The following is a 23,780-nucleotide window of genomic DNA, read 5'->3' as shown; positions in this document are numbered from 1 at the left end:
GGCCAGAAACAGCCGTGAGCTGCTGCGTTAAGCACTTTTAAACATAAGTGGGGCTGTTCTGTTTCCCCCACGTGATCTTAGGGGGAGTCATGTGCCCTCTCTAGGCCTCAGTTTGCTCATCTGTAAAATGCAGGGGACAGGCTAGAAGATTTCTTCAGATCTTTCTGGCCCCACAGCTTGAGTTTCTACATGCCCAAGATGCAGCTCTTACCCCTGGGATGGAGGAGAAAAGGAGACTGGTTCGAGCTGCCCCAGCTTCCGCAGAGACAGGAGCTGCTGTCCCCTGTCACGTATGCTCTGGACATCAGATGTTGGGAGCAGGGCAGCTGTGTCTAGTGTCCCTGGCAGCAGCTGTGGGCAGTAGAGTCTCATGCCATCTGTCCTCCGTGCTGAGATTACAGCCTTTTCTCTGTAAGGTGCATCTCCCCAATAAACCACATAGCACCATCCCTCGATATGTACAACTGTGCGGAGCCCAGAGGAGCTGCCCTCTCCCAGCAGCTTCTGCTGGTGCAGCTGTGGTTCATTGCTCTCTGCCCACCTCCTGCTTCCAGGGAAGTGGCAGGGGAGGACCTGGTGGGGGCTTCTGGGTTCTGTTCTTTGCTGTGGCTATAGGGTTGCCTTTTTTAAATTTTTAATTTTTTTTTTCATAGGGTTGCCGTTGAATGCAACCAGTTCTCAAAGCACCAGGATTCAATTTTGCTTAGGGTTGAATTCTTTTTTCTTTTCATTTTTAAATTAGGGTTCCCTGTAATCTCTATCCTCCTGCGATCAGTGACCTATAATAATGACAAGCAATGGGCTATATACCCTGGCTGAGACTAGAGTGGGGAGTCCAAAGCTTTATGAGAAGCTCAGCGAAGCTAGGAGGCAGGGGAGAAGGGAGGAGAAGACAAAAAGAAGAGAGGGAGAGAGAGGAAGGAAAGAAGGCAGGAGACAGGACAAGGCAGAGGGAGGATACCTCATTTCCTAGGCTGAACACTGGGCTGGGTGGACTCTGGGCAGGTGCTGACAAATGCCTCATAGTGTCTATAGTCCTGTTGAGTTTCTGGCCCATGTTCTCAGCTAGACTGTGTGCTCCTTGCAGATAGGGACCTCATCCCAGTTATGTCTTTCTCCACTGACCAACAGAATAGCAAGTACCCAAGTATCTCATAATTGCTGATGCATGGTTTCACTTGCTTCTCAAAACAGAAGCCTTATAATTCCTTTAAAAAGCAGCAGAGGAAACCAAGGTTTCAGATTGCTGGTTAATTCTCCCAAATCACACAATTTGAAAGAGGCAGAGGTGAAACCCACCAGCAGCCCTCTTTTACCCAAGGCCCTTCTTCTCACCATCGTGCAGCTGAAGAAGAGAAGGGGAGGGAGGGAGGGTTGAGCTGCAGTGCATACTTACGGGGGGAGAGGTTATATCAGGAGGGGTCGACATATCCCCAAAAAGTTCTAATTGGGTCACAGCCTGAAAAGACACAAAGATAATGAAGTCACCACAAGGGAAGCCAATGCTACTGGGCACTGCTTTAAAACGGTGTGACATGAGGACCCTTGCTTCTTTGTCATCATGACTATACAAATAGTAAGCCCAGCTGGCCATTACCATACTTCATGATCGTAAAGACAACATCTGGGATGCAGCTGGAATCAATTCTTGCTTCAGTGTGTCTGGCAGTTTATCTGGGCTTAGTTAAGGGGATTCCAGCTTAGCCACCTCCCGTAACCTGTCATACCACTTCACTCTGATTCACCATCAAGTGCAGTGCTGTCTCTCTTCTCCAGGACATAAAGGCAAGAAAGTGATGCCCTCACTACTTTTCTTTTATGAGTGCGCACACATGTACAAAGTGCCTTCTATGTGCCAGCTATAAGGAGATAGGACTTTTTGGCTACTTCTCAGAAAATGCTCCCACTACCACAAACCTCAGGTGTGTAATTCATCATCCCCATTTCTACAGATCAATCAACTGAGTCTTACAGAGAAGACCTCAAGGTCACACAAGCCAGGACTTGAATTTTCTCCATAAAGAGCATACAGTCAAATGAGAGTCTCTGAAAATGCCAGCCTTGGATAAAAAATGTAGTTGGAAGAAAAGAAAACATATCATTTAATACCAGGAAGGGCAACAAAAACAGCCCAGTATCTACACTATTAATCACTGCTAGGAACTCCATCACTACAGACACTGTATCGTCTATATTCCCATCCATCATACAGGAGTGTCTGAGCAAGGCCAGCCATAGCAGCAGAAGAAACCCTTTAAGATATACTTAGAAATTAATCTGCATACACTTCCAGCTTCAGAGACTGTAGGAAGTCTATGGGCAGGAACCAAACAGCCTGCCTTAAAGTATATAATCATATGCTTTGTGCAAAACCTGCCCACTGGGGAAAAACATTTTCAGCTCATCTGTAAAATGCAGGGGACAGGCTAAAAGATCTCTTCAGACCTTTCTGGCTCCATAGCTTGAGTTTCTTAGTGCCCAGGATGCAGCTGTTACCCCTGGGACAGAGAAGAGAGGGAGACTGGTGATTGGGGGAACCTAAAAACATCAATCAATAGAAAGGACTGGAAGAGTCTGCCTGCCTGCCACGCAGGCCCCTGGATTCTGCAGTCTCCAGGCATTTCTAAGTCTGAACACTTAGTACCAAAAAACTAATTTAGTACCATAAAACTAAACATCATTCTCTCCTTCTGAAGAGTGAGTGGGCTCTGGGCACTGGAAAAGGTCCCCCAGCTGTTGATGGATTCACCTCTAACTTCTGCAACTCCTTGGAGCTATAGTTCCCTTACCTGGATGGTAGAGATGATACTACTTCCTTTGCAGATTTATTGACAATATTAATAACAGGAATTTCTTTGAAGTTCATCTAAGCCTTGTTAAAAAAGCACAAAAGGCTCTTTTTGCTGAAATAAGTTTAGCTTGCTTATTGAACTTTCAATTCTTCCCCTTAAGGTTTCAGACCAAATAACAGCGCTGGGCACACAGTAGGGCCCTACACACATATTAATTTCCTTCCCAACTACACAATGCCTTTTCCATACATGCTGGGCACCTCTTGGGTGCTAGGTGCTGTGAACAGAATAGTGAGAAATGCCAAGATGAGCTTGCAGTCTGGCGGGATGATCCACAGAAGTAGATGATTTCAAAGCAATGTGGCAGAGATGGCGACAGGGGTCTCTGTGGGAGAACAGAGAAAGGGACTCGGCCAGCTTTTGGCAAAGAAGCTTAAGGAGAGTTTTCTAAAGGGAAGAGATCTGATCTGAATTCTGAAGATGAGGCAGTCAGTCAGGCAAACAAGAAGAGGAAGGACAATCCAGGCTGGTGCAAGTACATGAGCAGAAAGGAAAGAGGCCTGGAGGGTCTGAGCAGGTGGGCAGAAAAGCAGTTTGTAATGAGCATGAGGGTGGAGGGCAGCAGGAAGCAGGCCAGCCAAGTGGACAGGAGTAAGGTCACAGTGGGACCAGACCCGGCTGGACTCTATAGATACTGGCTTGTCTCGGCCAAAGAGTCTTTACCATGTTTACAGTATTTTATGTCATTTGGTGAAACTATACCAATCCTTATGCTTTCTTCCAGATTCATATAAGGAATACTTCTATTTAATCGATTAACATGAAGCTTCTAGGCTTCCTTGCAATTGGGACTCAATGCTTTTAAAATGGCCTACAACTATTTTCAGTGGTAGGAAAATAATAAAATGAAGTTAATAATTAAGTCACACAATTTACATTTCAAATGTGTTGAACTCGTGGCACACTTTTACTAACATCATAAATATAATTTATTGGCTAATTTTCTCCTTAAGCACAACTTTTAAAATAACCTTCATTCTTGAGATATAGACTTTCCTCTTACCAGATGATTTTCATTCAAGGATTAAACGAGAAAAACATGCAGAGGCATAAAACATAGATTGTTATTTCATTCCATTGGATTTGCTGTTTAAATAGAAACTTGAGTTAATTAAATTTTATAGAAAAGGGGGATTCTTAGGCCATAAAATTAAAAATAATTCTAATAACCATATGTGATTGAGAATCTGGAATAGTATCTATTTTCACACCCCTCCCCACCATGCTCGCCATACTCCTTTTATTTGTAACCTAACAAACCATGTTCCATCTGATAATATTGTGGTAATTAATCATTTTAATGGCCTCGAGAGAATTAAAACTAACCATTCACATTTGTCGAACATTTTATAGTTTACAATACATTTTCCAATACGTTATCATCATGTTTGACGCTACCTGAGCTCACTGGTGGCATAGCTGTCTATCTGTCCTTTTTGCACATGAGCGGAGACTGAGAGGTGATGAGACTTACCCATGATCAGTGGGCTAAAAGAAGCTGGGCTTGACCCACAGGCCAAGCAACACCTCGTTTATCTATCCCTTCACAAGCCCTACTTAGCATCCCTAGATGGTGGGAGTATAGCCACAATATTCTCTAACCAGAAGCTACGGTTCCCGAAGGGTCTGCCGAAACAGACATCCATCCGAAGAACTCCACTGGAAGGTCAGTTCAAGACGCCTATTCGCCTTTCCATTACCAGCACTGCAGAGATCTTCTGGTAGAGATGAGGCTGCCGATGGCAGATTTCGCCTTCTTCAGGCCCTGGGCATTTCCCAGGGGGATACTGGAGGCTGCCCAGTCCAGTGAAGGGGATCAAGGTAGCTTGGTTGTTGAGGAGGAAGGCCCTGAATCTCTCCCCTGGGCCAGCCCCTTCACAGCCATTCTTTGATATGAAAAAGCGATGATTTTCGAGCAATATTTAGAGTGTTGTGCCACTGCTGTTTTGAGATTAGTTCCCTGGTCCTTCTTTCAACTAGATGGCTGCAAGTGGACTCCTAGGCTCCTCCTGCAGAGAAATTCTGAAAGCGCCATTGATAAAGGCTGAGTTGTCCTTGGCTGACCCCCAAAACACATTCTCACAGGCCCACTCCTTATGTTTTGGCATCAGGAGCTCCTTCGTGTAGGAAAAGTATGGAGCCCCTACTGAGCATCAGCTGCTGTACTGAGAAGAGGGGATATGAGCCTGTTCCCGCTCTTACTCTCCTGGGCTGGCTATTTCATGGAAAGACAGACCATCAATAAAATCAGGGCAACATAATGGAGAAGAGAAACAGGAGTTACAGAGTTACAACAGGAGGGGTCCTCTCAGGGCCTTTGCACACGTTCCTCCTTCTACTGAGAACATATATTCCTTTCCCAATTGCCTTTCCCACTCATCCTTCAGGACAGAAATTAGAGGACTTTTTTTTCTTTCTGGGAAGTGTTTCCTAACTCAATATGTGCCCCATCCCACTGTCCAGAACAGCTTATATGATACTCTTAGATCAGAGGTTCTCAACCCTGATGTACCTGGGGGGAAATACGGCTGCCTGGTTCCCACTCCTAAGAGATTCTGAATCAGATGGTTTGAAGTACAGCCTCGTAACTGGGACTTTAAAAATATCCCGATGATTCTAATTTGCAGCCAAGGTTGAGGACCCCTGTCCTAGAGACTTTCCAAATACCCTCTAGTCAGAGGTGGCCTGTGTTACCAACCGGTACATCTAGTCCAGGGTATACCCACCCAATGGCAGCCTTGCCTGGTTTTTATTCACTTAGGTGCACTCAACACATCCTGCTTATATGCCTGAACCCCTGATATACTAGGTTCTAGTGCACTACACTAGACTAACCTACTTCATCTTACCAATGCTGTGCAATGTTGCACTGTGACACGTAAGCTCCTTGAGGACAGAGTCTGTGTCCTCCCATTTTACTAAATATCTAGCATCTATCAGAATGCTTGGGACATGTTGGAAGCTTGAAAAATATTTGTTCAATGGAATACACACACATACACACACACACACACACACACACTCTCTCTCTCTCTCTCTCTTTCTATCTCTCATACACACATACTCTCTGACCTCATCACAGGGCTCAGCAATAATCTGCCTGTGAATATTACACTAGGCACCCACTGGGGCACAGCTGGCAGCTGCCCTTCACGCAGGCTGGGTGAGGAGAATATGGGATGCATGAGAATGACCAGAACTACTCTCATTTAACAAGAGCCTGGAGGCCTTACCTTTGTTGCCTCTAAAATCTCATCAAAGTCCATCGGCAGGTTTCTGTTCTGTAACCACAAGGCACGACTTATGAACATGAAATGAACGATGGGATCATGACCTGAAACAGTTAATCAGATAGGGCCCTCTCATTCTTACCGGGGTGGCCGCAGCAAACCGTTCTTCAAAATCCTCAAATGGTTGACCGTTCTGAAAGTGTAAGGGATGATGAATGAGGATGAAGAGTCTGACACACAAATGGCATGGATTTATGAGTTTAATGATGACGGTATCTATGTTCTCTGCTCCCACGGTCTCCTCAGGCAGGAGCTGTGGCCAGTGTGTTCCCAGCAGAAGTAGACGATAAAACACGGGCCTGACCAGGAGGAAAGCCAGCAGTGGTAAGTTTGTAGGTTTAAAGTCTATCTTCCTGCAATTCCAGGCATTACCTAGCCAGCCTCAATGCTGGCAACAGATAAGAGCATGATGTTTATTTACACTCAAGGAAAAGGAAAAGTTTTAAAAGGAAAAAATACTATCATGTGCTTTAGCCAAACTCTTAGCTCTTTGGAGTAGTCTGTGAACAGGTAGTTTTGTGAGTGCCCTTATGCATGCCGTCCCCTCTGCTTGAAAGGCTCTCCTTCTCATCTCTGCAAGTTTCAAGTACCAAATTCCTCAAACCCAGCTGGAAGGCCACCTCTTCCATGAAGCTCCCCTTGATCCTCTGAGCTGAAAATCATCAGAGTAATAGCATATCATCTGTGCGGATTACATTGTGCTTCCAGAAGCACAGCCAGGCTGTATTTATTCCTGAATCTTGGCTGCTCGTAGAGGATCTGGCACCTAGCAGTGCTCAAAAATATATGAACAAATGCATGTTTTAAAAGTGGCTGGCAGTTGACCAAATCTAATTGTTTTGTTAATTTTGTATTTTATTGTTTGTAATTGTTGAGGATTTCGCTAAACTACTCCATATTGCTGCACTGGCATCCATTTGTGTGGCTCAGCTAACTTCAGGGGCCTCGAACTGACCTCAGCCTCTCCCATGAGGCAGACCCTGGATAAACAGCAGAGTCACAAGTAATTGTAAATTCCTAGCACGACTCTCCCAATGGCTTGTGATTAGTAGTCTCTCCCACCTTGCCCCTTAGAGAAGATCTCTGTGGAGCTTACCAAAACCCTGCCCTTTGTGGTGTGAACTGACCAATCTGGGACCCCAAAGCCCTTCACTTGTGGGCCCTAATAAGGGTACGCACCTTAGTTACCATACTTGCCATACTTTCTCCGCCTGCACCCTGCCTTGACTTTCCCCGAGTCACCTCTTGAGGTGTGCTACGTACCTCCTCCAGGACCTGCGAGTAATAAACTTCTCTATTACAATTTCCTTTTAGTCTTTTGTTGTACTGTGCTCACCACTGGACACCCTGGCACTCTGCTAAACAAATGTTAATTACCAAATTCACAAGAATAATATATATTATAGATAATATATATGGTGTCTATTACATATATATTTTTTAGTCATCATGTTTTGGTCAATATGCACAAGCTAATCATTTTTTGGATGATTTCGAAGTACTGCAACATTAGTACAGATCTGACAATATTGACATTAAAGCGGAGTATTATGCATGAATAGAAATAATTGCATCATTCCCTGCTTTTGAGGAGAGCTTCCTAGTTCTAGGGCTGCAGAGCAGAGTAGGAGAACCAATGTGCCCACACCCACCACAGCAGGGCCTTCAGGCTCATCACCACCATTTCTGTCTTCAACCACCTGCTTCCACCAGACCCTGGCTCTCCTGGAGTCAACTGTGGCAAAGAGGAGAGGAAGAGCAACCACATCTGTTAACCACATAAATTGCTGTTATTATGGTTCTATTTGGCCAGAGGTGGGGGGGGGCAGGCAATATTAGCCTAAGTGATCCTGTAATCTATGGTGTGGCCTAAAAGGTTAAGGTTATGTCTCTACATCCTTTATAAATTCACACACTTCTAGGGATTTATGGCACAGCCCCTACCAACTAGCTCTGGGTCATAACTTTTAATAAAAACATTTTTTAGTGTCCAAAATCTCATTACATCTGTCCAATATAAAAAAGCAAATGGCTTCAGAGCATGATGGATGAATTAAATAAATTTGAAAAACAGCCTGTGGTAGAGTCTCATAAAACCCCCACCATATAATGAAAATGTGTGAGGCTAACCAGCACTGGTATGAGTCCGTCACTTTCCTGGTGACGGAAGAAGTGGCCTTGGGTCAGGAGTGGTGCTGCGGTGGGACAGGCCATTTCCGTCCATTCAGACAAAGCCTGGTCTGGGTGTGGGAGAAAAGGCATCTCTCTGGAGTCACACAGATGTGGATTGAACCCTAGCTGTGCCACGGTGTTCTGTGTGATCCTTGGACAACAAGCTGGTCAGCTCGTCTTCTTATCTTTAACGTGCTGACGATAACGTTAACGTTGTCTCAGGTTTCTGGAGAGGACTGATTGAGACGTGTGTGAGGTCTTGTTTGGTGCTAGACACACAGTAGATGCTCAATAAATAGCAGTTCCTCGTATCTTCTCATTCTGTTTCCTGTGGTACACTTTTGGAAGGTGCAGGCACACAGTTTTTAATGTTAGGAAACTACTATTAGACGGCATTTGGAAAAAAAAAAGAGAAAAAAAACTCGTGCGAAGCCCCTCCTTAGAAAGTACCCCTGCTTGACAACATAGAGCACCTGCATGTAAAAGGCCTCCCCATACTTTCTGGCCTTAGTCCTGAACCCCTCAGTCCATTCTTGATCCTGTCTTCTCCCTGGAATCTCCTTTCTGGCCAGAGTCTTGCCTGCTCATCCTCCTGGCCACACCTCTCATACCTGGTGCTGGTGACCTTCCTGTTTTGATCCTGGCTCAGTCATTCCTTGGATCCCCTTCCTCCTGGGGAGGGAAAAGCTTCTGGAGCACCCTGTGCATTTCATCCAGCCAGTGGGGAGACCCTGCCACCAGGGCACCTCCTCCCCACTGAGTCTCATGGCCAGGACCTGGAATCTCTTTCCCAGGACCCCCCAACCCCCAGCTTGCTTTACCCACAATTACTACTAGAGTTTTTGTTCATTTATCTTCAAGTCTTCTTTTTCCCCTTATAGATACATTTCTCACACTTATTATGATGGCACCCATGCAGGTTTGTATTCTGCTTTTCAAGACTCAATATGACATCAAATTTATTCCTAATGTACACTTCCAGGGAGGATTTAACAGAAGAGAGTCTCTTATGTTGTTTGAAGATGGTACCAGCCTGAATCTTCATTAATAGACTGAAAGAAAGCTTCCACAGGGAGTCTGTCTTCCTAGAGTCTCTGTTTGGAGCAGTGAGGACACTTGTCCCATAACTGAACAAATTAACTATTAAGACTAGACTCCTGTTAATCTTACAGGAAAAGTGACAGTGGATGAGATGAGATGTGGATGAGCGTGTAAAAAAGGATGAAAATATATTTATGGCTGCCAAATCAGACCCTATGGTGAGTCTCACCCCTGGCTGCACAATGCAATTCTTTGGGGGGGGGCTTTCAGCAAACTACTGATGCCTAAACCCTAGTATCAGAGATTTGGGTTGTACTGGTCTGAAGTGTGGTCCTGGCATCGGTAGGTTCTAAGAGATCCCCAGTGATTCTAATGTGTAGCCAGACTTCAGAATTACTCTGCTGGGGAATGAAATCTCTGTAGGAATAATTAGTGAAAGTCCTACTGGGAAAACTGAAGACATCTTGATTGATTATGTAATTGATTAGATAATTTCTTCAACAAACATTCACTGAGTGCTTTTCACATGCCAAACTCTGGCGAGGCGCTGGAGATACAAAGATGAATAATAATACATGGACCTTGCTCTCCCGAAGCTCAGAGCAGAGCAAGAATATATAATTATTCTAGTCTGGGGGTGGAACAGGAGTGGGCCAGGGAGGGTGCAAGGCATCTAGACCTAAACTCAGAACTCAGGCCAATACTGTAAAGGAATGAATGCAATTATCCATTTAAAAAGCTCAGGAGAAATGGATTAACTTAAGTGATTTGTAACTGCACCAAAGTGGGTCCTATTAAGGCACTTCATGGTTCCAGGCATTGGAATGCATGTATCTTTCCCTGGTGAGTGATCTAAAGAGGAAGACGTGCTAATGAAGGCTAATTCCCTCTGTAGTATCTAGGAGTTTAGCTTTCTATCACCTCTAGCCAAGAGTAAACAGCGGCTTTCCTACTTCCTGGCTGAGAGAGACAAGAAGAACTCTGTTTGGCAAGTGAAGAACAAAGCGAGGGTGGTGGTGGAGTTGAGATGGGGACTAGAAAATATGATGTGAAATACATGATTTCTCCCAAGAGCAGCACTGTCCCATTGAACTTTCTGTTTGATGGAAAGTTCTATGTCTACAATATCCAATATGGTAGCCCATGTGGCTATTGAACACTTCAAATACTGCTGTGACTGATGAACTGAACTCTAAATTTTGGGAGTTACTTTTGGGAGCACCTGGGTGGCTCAGTCGGTCAAGCATTCGACTCTTGGTTTCGGCTCAGGTCATGATCTTGCTGTTGTGGGATCGAGCCCCACATTGTTGCTCTGTGCTCATCATGGAGTCTGTTTCAGATTCTCCTTCCTTCTCTGCCCCTTCCCCTGCTTGTGCTCATTCTTTCTCTAAAATAAATCAATAAATAAAACCTTGGAAAAATAAATTTTATTTAGTTTTAATTTCAATTTAGATAGCTGATATGTAGCTAGTGGCTACTCTATTTGATAGTTCAGCTCTAGGGAATATGTTTAAAAAACAACTTCCGGATGGCTCAGTGGTTTAGCACCACCTTCTGCCCAGGGCGTGATCTTGGAGACCTGGGATCGAGTCCCACGTCAGGCTCCCTGCATGGAGTCTGCTTCTCCCTCTGCATGTCTCTCTCTCTCTCTCTCTCTCTCTCTCTCTCTCTCTGTGTGTGTCTCTTATGAATAAATAAATAAAATCTTAAAAAAACAACTTCCAGTTGATGGAGAACTTTCTAAATAGTGGACATATTGCTTCCTTATACAATCTCTTCTGTTCTTTTAAAGAATATCCTACTTTTGTATTGAGTGAAAAGGTTCTATGGAAGGACTGAATTCTTTGCACCGTCTAAACAGTACCATGAAAACAAACTCAAGTCTGTAAAAACAGTAGTCTTCTTCTGGTGTAAAACATTTTTTTCATTGCCTGAGCTAAGCCAGAGCTAGATATCTGTAGGGCTTTTTAAAGGAGATTAAAATTCATGTCTCAAAGGAAATCCATGAAGCCTGACCACCATTACAACAAAATGGAGTCCCATTTAATGTCAAAATGTTCCAGGCCTACTGAGATCTGGGCCTCAATGGTCTTTCTGGACCCAATATCTTAATCTCATAGAGGAATTGGTGTTGCTTGGAGGATATTTCTCTGTAATGATCGAGAAATTGCCTGTAGTTACTCCAAGTTGGGCGTTGTTTTAGCAGGTAATGGCCCTCCTTTCCCCAGCTACCATTTCAGGAGGAATCCAGAGGTTGTCCAGAAAGTTACAGTGGGAGGGGAATGCTTAGACGAAAGTTAACATCTTCCCTGGAAGAGCCTTCAAGTGTAATACATTTGTAAATCCTTGGACAGTGAAATATTTATTTATATCTGGCTTTCTAAAAATTAAGTTGGTCTTTGAAGTAGCCTCTCCCCTCCCCACCATCGCCACTTCTTTTCACTCTGGCAGGAACACTTAACATAAGATCTACCCATTTAACAAATTCTAGAGTGTATGATACAGTACTGTTAACCACAGGCACAATGCGGGTCTCTAGAGCTTCGTCATCTTTCATAACTAAAATTTATACTAGTTGAATAGTAACTCCCTACTTTCCCCTTTCCCAGCCCGTTGCAACCACTATTCTACCCTCTGCCTCTATGTCTTTGGCTATTTCACAGATCTCAGATAAGTGGTATCATGCAGTATGCGTCCTTTGTAATTGGCTTATTTCATTTAGTGAAATGTACTCAAGGTTCAGCCGAGCTGTCACTTATGGATGTCCCCCACTGTGTGCATCTACCACATTTTCTTAATCTGTCCATCCTCTGTGGACATTTAGGTTGAAATGGCCTTTTCGACTATGCAAGGGGAAAATCAGGATGGGGGCTGGAAGTGAAAGGAACTTGCTAGAACTTTATTCAGGATAGGCAGACCCCTTGAAAATTGACGGCGCTAAGATGACCTGATGAGGCTAATGTGAATGAATGAACAGGGGGCTGCTGGGGCTCAGGAATCTGACTCTGGTTTCTCAAGCTTCCCAACTTAAATCAAATGTCAAGAAAACCAATTTGCTTGCATTTGAAAATAATTGATACTTCTAGGGTGAGAAATTTGGTGTTTTTAGCCTAGGCAGGGTGGGGGGATGGCAAGACAGATGTCTGAAACAGCAGATCAAACTGCTGCTTCATCATTGGCATTTCTTTGGATAAATTCCTTCCTTACTCTGAGCCTCAGTTTTCTCCTCGAAAAATAGGCCAGTGTCGGCTTGCTGAGAGGAAGCAGCAAGAAGGTTGATGTGTATGAATAAAATTAGCACAGTAACTGGCAGAAAAAATCTCAATGGGTATCAGTTCCCTTTCCAAGATTATAGAAAGGGGAGGAAGGGTGCGAGGGAGGAGGGGAGGAAGAGGGAGAGGGACAAGGAGGATGGAGAGAGGAGAGAGGGAGGAAGAGATGGGGAGGGAAGGAGGAGAAAGGAAAGAAAGAAAAGAAGGGGGAACAGAGAGAGGGTGGGAGAGAGGGAGGAAGGAAAGGAAGAAGGAAGGAAGGATAACTATGGAATATTTACTTGGTAGGGGACGATAGACAGAATTCAGGCCATTGTAAAGGTTTGGAAAACACTGACCCTGGGAAGGAGCAAAGTCACCTGGAGAAGCTGAAGGTATGACATGGCCCTCCCACAGCAGACACCGCCACAGCAGGTTCCCACTCCTGTTCCTTTCCCCCAGTGTTAACACTGGTGAAGCTGGACCATTCTGGGGGTCAGCCCCATCATTCATCCCTCCTACCCCATGCCCTTTTCTTTTCTTTTTTTTTTAATCCCATGCCATTTTCTTCTCTGCTCTTCTCCATCCCTATTTCAGAACCCAGTTGGAAACTTTCCACATTTTCATGCCCAGATTTTATAAAACACAGCCATTATTTTCTTGAAAAAAATGTAAGGATGGTGACACAATCTACAGGCTGAGGGTAGGTTATGCAAGAAGAGCTAAGTATGTTTGATCTCAGTAACAGTGATGAAGGGTAGGAAATGCAGGTTACGGTGCCTACAATGTGGCAGTGCTGGTTGTGCAGGACGACAGTGGTGGGGACAGTGACATCTGTTATGACTGTGAAACCAGTTGCTAATTCACTCCACATCTATTTACTGAGCAACTATGATAAGACACAGTCCTTGTCCTTACATCACCTGAGGGAGATGGAAAAGAAAACAGACAATTATCCTGTAATTGATGTTATAAGATAACACGCAAAGCCTGCTTGGTATAGTGATGACAAGGCTCAGGACAGTGGCTTCCACTACTGTTGTCTACTATGAAACACATGGTATCCAACCCAATCTTGAGGGTCAGGGAAAACTGGAAGCAGCTGACATTTTAAGATGTCAGCAGTAGTGCTATTGGGAGTTTGATCATATCAATGCTGTTGTCATGAGGCAATGATCACAAAGACAGATGATGGTACATCATCTATGGTGATGGTCAAAATGGGGCCAGTGACTGGGATTAGGAAGAAACACTGAAAACACCAGCCTGGCCATTGAGCTTCTGCAGGAGCACTGGTGTGACTTCATGTTTACACTCCTAGAAGCCTCCTGGGCTCTAGATCCTGGTCCCAACCCATGACGTCACTCTAAAGCTCTCCTATTTAACAAGGAGAATTTTTATTTTTTTATTATTATTTTAAAGATTTTATTTATTCCTGAGAGAGAGAGAGAGAGAGAGGCAGAAACACAGGCAGACAGAGAAGCAGGCTCCATGCAGGGAGCCCGACGTGGGACTCGATCCCGGGACTCCAGGATCACGCCCCGGGATGAAGGAAGGCGCTAAACCGCTGAGCCACCCAGGGATCCCCCTAACAAGGAGAATTTTAGAATGTGGAGTCCCCTTTGTTGCTTTAGCTCCTCTGTCACGCTGCAAGATGGCTTTACTACTTGAGTGGTTGTTACTGAGCAAACACATCTGCACAGGTCTAGAGGTCCAGAGAAGACTGGAAGCCAAAGGGGAATGTCCCAAAGCTTGTAATTATTTGTTTTTGATGATCTCTTCCTTTATTGCTTCTCTTTAAAAAAAATCTATTATTCTAGTTCTACATTAGCAAAAACTCAAGGATTTTTCAAAACTCCTAACAAGACTTGGCATCAGTTCAGTACTTTGAAAAAGAGTGAATTAGAATCACAGTAATGTGAAATTGGCTCCTGTCAGCGGGATGACAGGATCTCAACACACTGGTGGGGAGGAGGGCAGGGGACCTTCTCTGAGAGTCCGTCATCTCTTTCTTGCTGGTGTGTGTCTCTTGGAGAGGCTACTCCTGGGATCCAGATGGCACCCAAACTGGAACAAGAAATACTGGATGGAGTCGAAATCAAGCGAGCGTAGCAGAGTCTCAGGCTGAGTGCGGAGCAAATCCGAGGAAATCACAAATGGAAAGATGTCACAGCAGAGGAAAAAATAGTCAAGAGGGCTTTGCCTGCTGCTCCGACAGCCGTTCCCGGCAAAATGCTTTTCCTTTTCTTCTTTGGAAGAATGCATATTTTATGTACTCAGGCATATTCATTTCCTTATTCACTTCTTCATTCCTGGATTCAATCCCCAAAGCATTCATTTACGAATTAATAAACTTCCTGAGTGCCCACTATGAGCAAGGCACCGGGCCAACACTGCAAAGACTGAGAGGCTGTCCCTTCTCTGAGTTGTAAGAGTCAAGCTAGGCAAACTGGAGGGTTGCAATTCAGGTCGGAGCATGAGGAGTGGCACAACAGAGGTACCACACTGAGCATTTCCACAGAGCTTGTGCCGCTTTCACTGCTGCAACACCATGCACAGGCCTGAAGCCGTTGGAAACAACCAAAACCAGAATTCTATTTTTGGATGAATGGAAGTTGACTACTTTACTCATCTCTTAATTCTTCCTCATTGTGGAACTGGAGAAATACACATCTCATAAGACTATTTGAAGATTAGCTTGTGTAAGATTTTAAATATACTAAAATGTATATTGCCTGATGTATAGGTAAGACCTTTAAATAAGTATCTTGATTCCCCTCCCAGTTGTATAGACAAAGAGGAGACAGCAAGTCAGAGCAGAGAAACATTGCATATATTCTACAACAAGGAAACTAAGGTCCCAAGGAACGCCCAGCTTGTTCATATGTAAAATAGTGAGGGAACTGGCTCCTTCACAGATCTCTGAAGATCAGATGAGGCAATGTTCAGCAATGTTCAGAATAGACTTGGGCAGCAGCCTAAAGGTTTGAAGTCAGGAAATCTGGAAGAGCACTACCCTCAACAGTCTCTGATTGATTGTCCAACCTACAAATAGTTTGTAACTTTGTGTCATAATTTCACATGCCCTCCTAAGAGGTCTCTCAGTATATTTCTCACCCTCAGGCTTTGGTACAAGCTACTCCTTATGACCGGCTGCCTTTCCCATTCTTGTTCATCAGGAAAACTGTAATACATCCCTAGGGACTTGGGTCTAGTTATCTCTTCCAAGCCTTTCCCCAAGGCCCTCAGGATGGATTAGATGATCCTCCCCTGGGAATATCATATGTCCAGTTGCAATGGCTGATTCTCTCTTCTTCATCACAGACTATGACCTTGTAGAGACTAAGTTTCTTTTATGGGACACCATATCTTACTCATTTTCACATTCCTAATATCTAGATAGCTCTGTGACTAGCACACAAAAGGAAATTATATTGAATTGGCAAGTGAAAAAAACCAGAATGAGTGAATGGACGAACGTGTTTATATGAGAATAGGAAACTGAACAGAAAGAAACTTGGTTATAGCATGACTTACTAAGCGGAGGGTATGGTAGTCCATATGGTGTTTCCAAATGTTCGGCATGAATGTGTGTGCACATGTATGCACACACATACACACACGCTTGCTCGCTCACAAAGACTTGGCATTTACTATTATAAACTCTAGGAAGGATCTCATATCCACTCTTGTCACTTGACCTGGTGAGGGTCTGCAATCCAGGTAAATGGCCCTTGTTCTGATTTCAAAGAAATGCTAGGGGTGTGTCCCAGAAAAAGTTATAAAACCAGAGATATGCTATCCTTCTGGCCCTTCTAGTACCTGGAAAGCATTTTCCTCTGAATTCCTCAGGTCCTTCCCATTAGTGAGATCTATCGGTGGCTAAAGGATGGTAGTCAATCTGTGACATACCTCATTACTTGAAGTTCAGCCAATATCTGATCTTATCACCCTCCCCTCTTAGTTGCTAGTAATTGATGAAGTGATCGTATTCCATATTGTTCAGGCTCTCCAGCTTAACGTGTGGAAAGAACTCTGGATCTCTCCCAACCTGCTCTTTCCTTGTCTTCCAATTTCTGTGAGGGCCACCAACTCATGCTTAGAAGCTAAAGCCCTTACACATACAAGTTACTCTTGATCCCTCCTCTCCCAAGCCCTGACATCCAACCATTCACTAAGAAATGCTGACTCTCTCCAGAAGCTACCTCAGCTCTGCCTGCCTCTCTCCATCCCCTCTGCTGCATTCTCTTTTGCCTCAACTTCTGTTTTTACTCTTGCGCTTTAAGTTCACCTCTAGTACAGCAGTCACAGCCCTATTAAATCAGATCAGATTCACTTCCCGGACTACCACGCTCCACTATCTTCCATTACAGGGAAATAAAATCCAAACTGCGCCACTGCCTGGCTAGCCCCTGCCTGTGTCTGAACTCAGCTCCAACTCCCCTCTTTCCCCCCTTTCCTGCTGTGGTCTGGCCAACATCAGTCTTCCCTCTGTTCCTCATGGCCCACTGGGACGTTCCTGTATTCTTCTTTTCCCTGTCCCACCAGGTTCTTCTCATAATTCAGAGCTCAGTTCAAGTGCTACCTCACTAGAGAAACCTCCTGTGACCATTTCCCTAAATAGAAGATCAAACCCCCACTTCTCATCTCATTATCTCCTTTGGTTTTGTGACTTGTGCTTATGCTCTGTTTGTCTTTTAACTTGTTTGCTTGTAGCCTTCCCCTGTGGAATTGAGCAGGGCAAGGGTTGGGTCCTGGTCTGACTCATATAGCATCTGTGCCTAGCACAGCGCTCCACACACAGTGGATACCAGACAGTATTTGGGGAATGGGTGAAGGAATGAATGCCTGAACAGAGCAAGTGTAAGTGACCAGGGACTGGTTCTAGGACGTACCTTGCAGTATTGCAGAAACTATGCAATTAAAACAATGATAGAGACACCTTGTGCATACTACTATAGGTACAAGGGAACTCCACGTTTGCTACTTTGACATCACTGCTCTGGTCTCTGCTTCTTTTCCTGCTTGTTTTCTGCTGCTGGACACTCTATTTCTGAAGACCAGGTAGGTAGCGCAAGAGTGTGGCATATTTGATGAGCTCCTACACAGAACTCCTGGGAAAAAACCCTCTTTACCTGCATGCTGGCTATGTCTGTTCTATGAAAGACCTCTGTAATTTAAACTCATCAATATATACTTGATTAGGTCACAAGTGGTGGAGATCATTATTTCTGGTTTTGGTAGAGCCATAAAGCCCCCAAATGTACAAGTCACTTTTGATTCAGCTCTCTCCCACACCCTGACATCCAATCATTCATTAAGAAATGGTAATTCTATCTTTAGAATATATCCCAAATAGTCCATTCTGGTCTGAGGAGGAAGGGATAGTTTTAATATTAAGACCACAGCCCTTCCTGAAAATGTAGAACAACAGTAATAATGGTTAGTGTTTAGATAGAACTTCCTCTGTATGTTTAGACACTATTTACATATTAATTCCTTTAATTACTACAACAAATGTAGGTGCTATTGCTATCCTCATTTTCAGAGGAGTAAACTGAGGCACAGAAGGATTAATTTGCCCAAGGTCATACAGCTAGTAATAGGTAGAGCTACAATTTTCACCAAAGTGGGGCAGTATGTGCTCTTAACTCTTAAGCTATGGTGAGGGGAACGAAAAGGTGTCAGTCCATCTGTGCTTTATGACTAGGGAGAGAGTTAAGGGTTCTGGAAGGGGCAACCATAGTAGGCAGTTTAGGAGCTCGCCCTACCGGAGCCCATCCCAACCTTCTCTGAAGGACCTTGGGCAGATTACACTGCAAGTAATGAGGTCTGGTATCATGGGGTTCAAATTTCTAAGTGACTGTGGAAAGAACAAAGAGAAACAGCCAGAGGGAGACTGAAAAATGCAGGAAAGTGGGACCAAAGCCAGAGTATTGGGCTGACAGCACACAACGGTGGAAACGATGAGTAACAGACACAAGGACAGCTGCTAACCTGCCAGAGAGAAGCACAGCAAGGCGCTAACAGAGCTCTGCGAAAGGCGGCAAAGGGGAGGTGGGGCCAGGAGAATGTGAAACAAGTGAGTCAATGTCACCTTCACAGGAGCCATTCTTTATGTCCGAGTCCAGAGCAAGGGATGCCTCCTTCAGATCCAGACTTTATTTCCGTCTCCCCCTAGCATCTCAACCTCAGTCTTCTCGTCCATAAAATGGTTACTACTATGTTAATTAAAATAGATAAACTTAGTTGAGCATCAGAATCCACGGGGGGTGTTTTATAAATCTCCCTTCACACACACACTCACATACACACACACACACACACAAGCAAGCCTTATAGAGGCAGATCCAGGGGGCGGGGCTAAGGAAGTTGCGTTTTCAGAAAGTATCACAAATGGCTGTGTAGGCAATGCAGTCTTTGGGATTCACTGAACCCACTACAGCTTGCCAAGCAACACAAGTGCTCCTTGCCCCCAGTAAGTGCTCAGCAAATGTTCATTTCTTGCCTCCCCTCTAAGTCATCGCTAAAACACGTTTTTGCATGTTTGGGGGTGGGACTGTCACCAGTATATATTTTTGTATTCTCCATCACTCATTTCATTCTTTTTTTACAACTAGAGTTTGTTCATCATCCTTCTGTAACCACTAATAATGGCAGTTAGGGAGAAAAAAAAAAAAAAGAGTGTCCGTGTGATGATTTATCCAGAAAAGCTGAATTACTGTACCAAGAGAGAATGAGTGTCAGCATCAATGGATATTTATGGGGAAGCTGTATATTATAGCTGTGCTCATTAGAGATGCTGTAGTTAAGGTTCTGTGAATGTTAATGGTCTGTATTAGAGGAATAATGATAGAGTCTTAGCAGCAGCAGTTCACAGATATCCCTGGACCACATTTTTTCACCATGGAACAGATCTCCAAAGTAATCTGATTTATGCCCACAGAAGAAGCGAGCATGTGTCAGGGCACCTCTACTTTGTGGGTAGTCTTGTGGTTGCTTCAGTACAAGTAACACAAGAGACACAGAGCGCCAAGAACAAAAATGGACAGTCCCTTAGGCCTTCTGCTTGAAATCCCCATGTGCTCTGGTCTTCGAGGCAGGTTGGCCTGGTTGGAAAGGACATTCACCAGCTTTGGGTAGGGTGGCCCTACATCCCGGTTTGTTTAGGATAGTGCCTGTTCACGCCTGCTGTCCCAAAGTTATTGTTAATAGCACACCCCTTTTGCTCTCAAAAGTGACCCAGTTTGGAGGATAAACTAGGTCACTGTAGTTTTAAGTTCAGAGAGAACTGGCTTATTCTTAGTGATGCCTCTTCTAGCTATGCTAGGTGATTTAACCAACTTCTCTGATCTTCAATATCCCCTGTAGGAGAGGAGAGACCTACTTCTTATGGTTGCTTGGTATAGTCTGACAGCAGTGTATTAAGTGCCTATCTCAGTCCCTTGTTCTGGTAATGACACATGTTATCCCTGTCCCAAAGTCATGAAACTGTCCTGCAGGCTCAGCTCTATCCCATGCTCTCAGGTAACACTTGACCTTGTTGACTTTGCTTAGCCATGGAGAATGAAAGGCACTCAAACCCATGCTCTACATACCAAAGTTATTGCCACCCATAGGCCACAAGCAAACTACTGATAGGGTTCAGGTCTTATTCCTCCTCCTATCTCTTAAAGTACCTGCTATGGTCCTATTACCATGTAATAGCTTATAATAATAATAATTATGGCTAACATTTATTGAGCACTTATGTGACAGGTGCTGCTCTCTCTATGTGTATCACTTTTTTTCAGTCCTCAGAAGAATTCTATGAGGTAGGCACCATAGCCATTATTCACATTTTGTGAGTGAATACATCATCCAAGGCCACACAGTTGGTAACTGAGGGAGAAAAATGTAAGGCCTAAGTAGTAGTGTTGAAAGGTTCACACCTCTAACTGTAATTACAACTTGCATGCCAAGTATTTTGTTCATGTTGATAACTGGTCACTTAGACCAATCCAAAAGATAAGTAAGGCATCTTGCTTAGTCATACAACTGTGAAGTATAAAGCTCTGATTCACTTCAAATTTTGTGTTTTTTTCTGCTGCTTTACTCTCTCCCAAAGAGTAGGCTCACAGTCTGTGTTCATGAATTCAACTAAAGAATAACAAAGCCTCTAATAGAAAGTAATGTGAAGGATCTTTTCATCTGAACACCCCACTTTTCCCACCCATGGAACGAACTAGTTGATTTTTTTTTTGACACTAGTTTTCACATTATCCTCTCTGTATCTCTTCCTTTCTAGAACCTTCCATCCTTCTTGTAAAGGATTCCAAATGGGTAGGCTTTGAGACTCCAATCCAGCTTCAACCACAGCTCCCCTTCCATTTGTTTATATATAAAGTACTGGGTACATTTCTTTTGAATATAGATTCTGGGGTTTTATAAAAAGCTTGAAGACCATTCCTCCAGGAGACCAGTGGCAGGTATTTTAGCACGGCAATGGAGTGATCACTGTTTTGTTCAGACGCAATTATTGCCAACACACAACTGAGCAAACAGGACATCAGGCAACTGCTTATGCAAGCACTTATCCCTTTCAACATTTGCATTTGTGGAAAACAAGTTTTGGGAATGACTTAACAGTGAGCTGTCTACAGCTCTGCTTGATTCCATTCATGACAGCCCGGTTTTTCAAACTGCGAAGAAAGAGCCAGATATCATTCAAAGTGATAATGTGATACCACCCAAATGTGAGTCATGGACTGAGAACAGAGAGGGGGATGAAAAGGATGACTACTGTCTTTGGCAAGAACCTAAAGACAGTGGATGGCAAGGCAGGTCTACAAACATTCTAAGAACCTAGAAACATAAATAGCACATAGGTAAATGACAGAGCTAGTGGAGAGAACATGAACCTTCAGACCTATGACCTCCCAAAAGTGACCACTTCAGAGGTCAGAGCTTAGATCTCATGTTTCTCTCATCCCCGATATCGCAAGATCTTTCCAGATTTACCCATCTTTCGCTCAAATTTACTCACCTCCCTCCCTGCATCCCTCTCCCTATCTGCAGGATCTCACCCTCAGCCCAGACCCTTAGGAGTCCTTACTTGCCTGCTCCTTTGACCTCTTTGCCCTGAGACCCATTCTTGCCCTCCCTCTGGTCGATGTGGGCTAATCCCTGTCAACTACATTGCCTGAGCTCCCTTGCCAACCCACTCCCACTTAGATTTGGACAACAGGACATGGTATTTGGATGCTGGATAGTGGCAGGAAGGGAGAAACACTGAATTTCTCATTGGGTCTCTTCAGGCAGGGCTCTGGCAGTGGTGGCGTCTCCTCCATGGCTTCAGTTTCCACCAGACCTCTTGCCAAAGAGCCCTGCTCTGGCTGGACAGCTCCCCTCCTGCTGGACAGCTCCCTCTGCAGCCTTGGCCCCTCTCTGTCCTTCCAGCCCTGGGGATGGTGGCACCTTCCGACTACTAGACTATTACTAATTTGAGTTGCCCCACTGTCCTCTGGCTTTGCAGCTCTTCTAACACCTTTGTAACTAGTTTTCCACATTAAATTTCCTCTATCAAATTACCTCGTGTGGGCTCTGTTTTCTTGACTTCATCCTGATAGATACACATAGATAATCCCATTAGCTTCTTAATGGTCTCTCCAGCAGCCAGGCCACCTGCTGCAGGCCACCAAAGTGACGCTAAGAATTGTAACCCTAACAGTGCCACTCCACACCTGAGAGCATCATGGCTTCCCAGACAATCCCAGTTTCTAAGCACTACATTCCAGGCCCTTTAGTCCCTGGCACTGGCTTCCCTTGGTACCTTGTCTCCTGCTCCTATGAAGGCATCCTGTAGTCCCACTACCCTAGACTCTTCATCAGCCCCTGGGATATGGTGCACTGTTCCATATTTCAGGGCCTTTAAACATTCAGTTCCTTCTTCCTGAATATTGTTCCACCTTTGCTCTGGTGCCAAGTTTGCATCATCCTTTAAGATTTTACTTCTTGGGTGAAGACCTCCCTGAACTCCCTTGGGCAAAGTTTGCTGCCTCCCTACTGTGCTCCCATGGCATCCTCTAGACAGCCCCTTAGGGCCTGAATTACATCAATTGCAATTAATTTTATATGTCTACCTTCTTGAGATCATTAAGATTCTCAAGCAGCTAGCCCTATTCATCTTTCTATCTCTAGTGAGTAGGGGAGTTTCTGGCAGGTAGGAGTCCTTAGAAAATGTTTGGTAAATGGACGAATGAATAAATGAATAGAAGTTGTAAGGGAACTCAAAAAAGAAGGGCTCTCCAGCCACTAGAGCTGTGGGATTACAGAAGTCCTGAAGGTCTGTCACTGCAGGCATGAGGACGGATGCCAGTCTGGTGTGTTCATCTGTGTTCATCACAAGTGTTCTAGAGGGATTCCTGCATTGGTGGGGAGGTTAAACCAGCAGCTTTTAATGTCCTCCTTAACCCTGAGATTCTAGGAATTTCGGATTATATCTCAGAACAGTTTTGTTAAGTACTGCAAAAAGAAAGCCTGCCTGAGAAACATGAGATGGGGCCAACTTCTATCTCCTTTGTGGGAATATGCAGATTCAGATTCCTTTCCCTTAGTTCAGGAAGACCTCCTCTTGTGTGACATCTATGTTAACTGCATTCTGATAATTATCATTTCTCTACAATGTGGTGCTTAATGAGGAAGTGAAACTGACAAATGTTCAGACTAGATTTAATTCAATTATGAAACATCTTGATCCAGATTTCAAACTAAAGGAAAAACCAACTGCTGAATTGTGAATGAAAATTTATTTGCCATGAAAGATGGGAACGGGGGGGGGGGGGGGGGGTAGGGAGGGGGAGGAGGGGGTGGTTAGGAACAGTTGTCCAGAGAATTTCAGCAATTCTTCACATTAATGGACTCACTCTTCCTACATTTGTATCAGGGAAACGGAACTAAATCTAGGGTAAGGAAGGGGTGCCTGGGTGGATCAGTTGCTTAAGGGTCTGCCTTTAGCTAGGTCATGATCCCAAGGTCCTGGAATTAAGCCCCATGTCAGCCTCCCTGCTCAGTGGGAAGTTTGCTTCTCCCTTTCTCCCTGCCTGCCACTGCCCCTGCTTGTGCTCTCTCACTCACTCCATCAGATAAATAATTAAAATCTTAAAAAAAAAATCTAGGGCAAGAAAAATCAAGCA

At 44.3% G+C, this 23,780-nt stretch overlaps 1 protein-coding gene across 21 annotated transcripts in view; it reads right to left on the bottom strand.

Annotated features, from left to right (window-relative positions):
- DAB1 (DAB adaptor protein 1) overlaps positions 1-23,780 on the bottom strand; it is a 1,107,850-nt gene that overhangs the window by 28,165 nt on the left and 1,055,905 nt on the right. For 15 of the 21 annotated variants that reach the window (XM_072730801.1, XM_072730814.1, XM_072730810.1 and 12 more), the window contains one exon: positions 1,397-1,459. In XM_072730801.1, coding sequence (XP_072586902.1) covers positions 1,397-1,459 — 63 coding nt within the window. Of the gene's footprint in view, positions 1-1,396; positions 1,460-6,085; positions 6,134-6,224; positions 6,276-23,780 lie in introns of all 21 variants that reach the window. The other 6 variants (XM_072730800.1, XM_026006996.2, XM_072730798.1 and 3 more) reach the window with 2 other exon arrangements.

This window comes from Vulpes vulpes, chromosome 12 (genome assembly GCF_048418805.1).
Source record: "Vulpes vulpes isolate BD-2025 chromosome 12, VulVul3, whole genome shotgun sequence".
NCBI lineage: Eukaryota > Metazoa > Chordata > Mammalia > Carnivora > Canidae > Vulpes > Vulpes vulpes.
The sequence above is the reverse complement of the archived record's forward strand: the minus strand, read 5'-3'. Positions and strand labels throughout refer to the sequence as shown.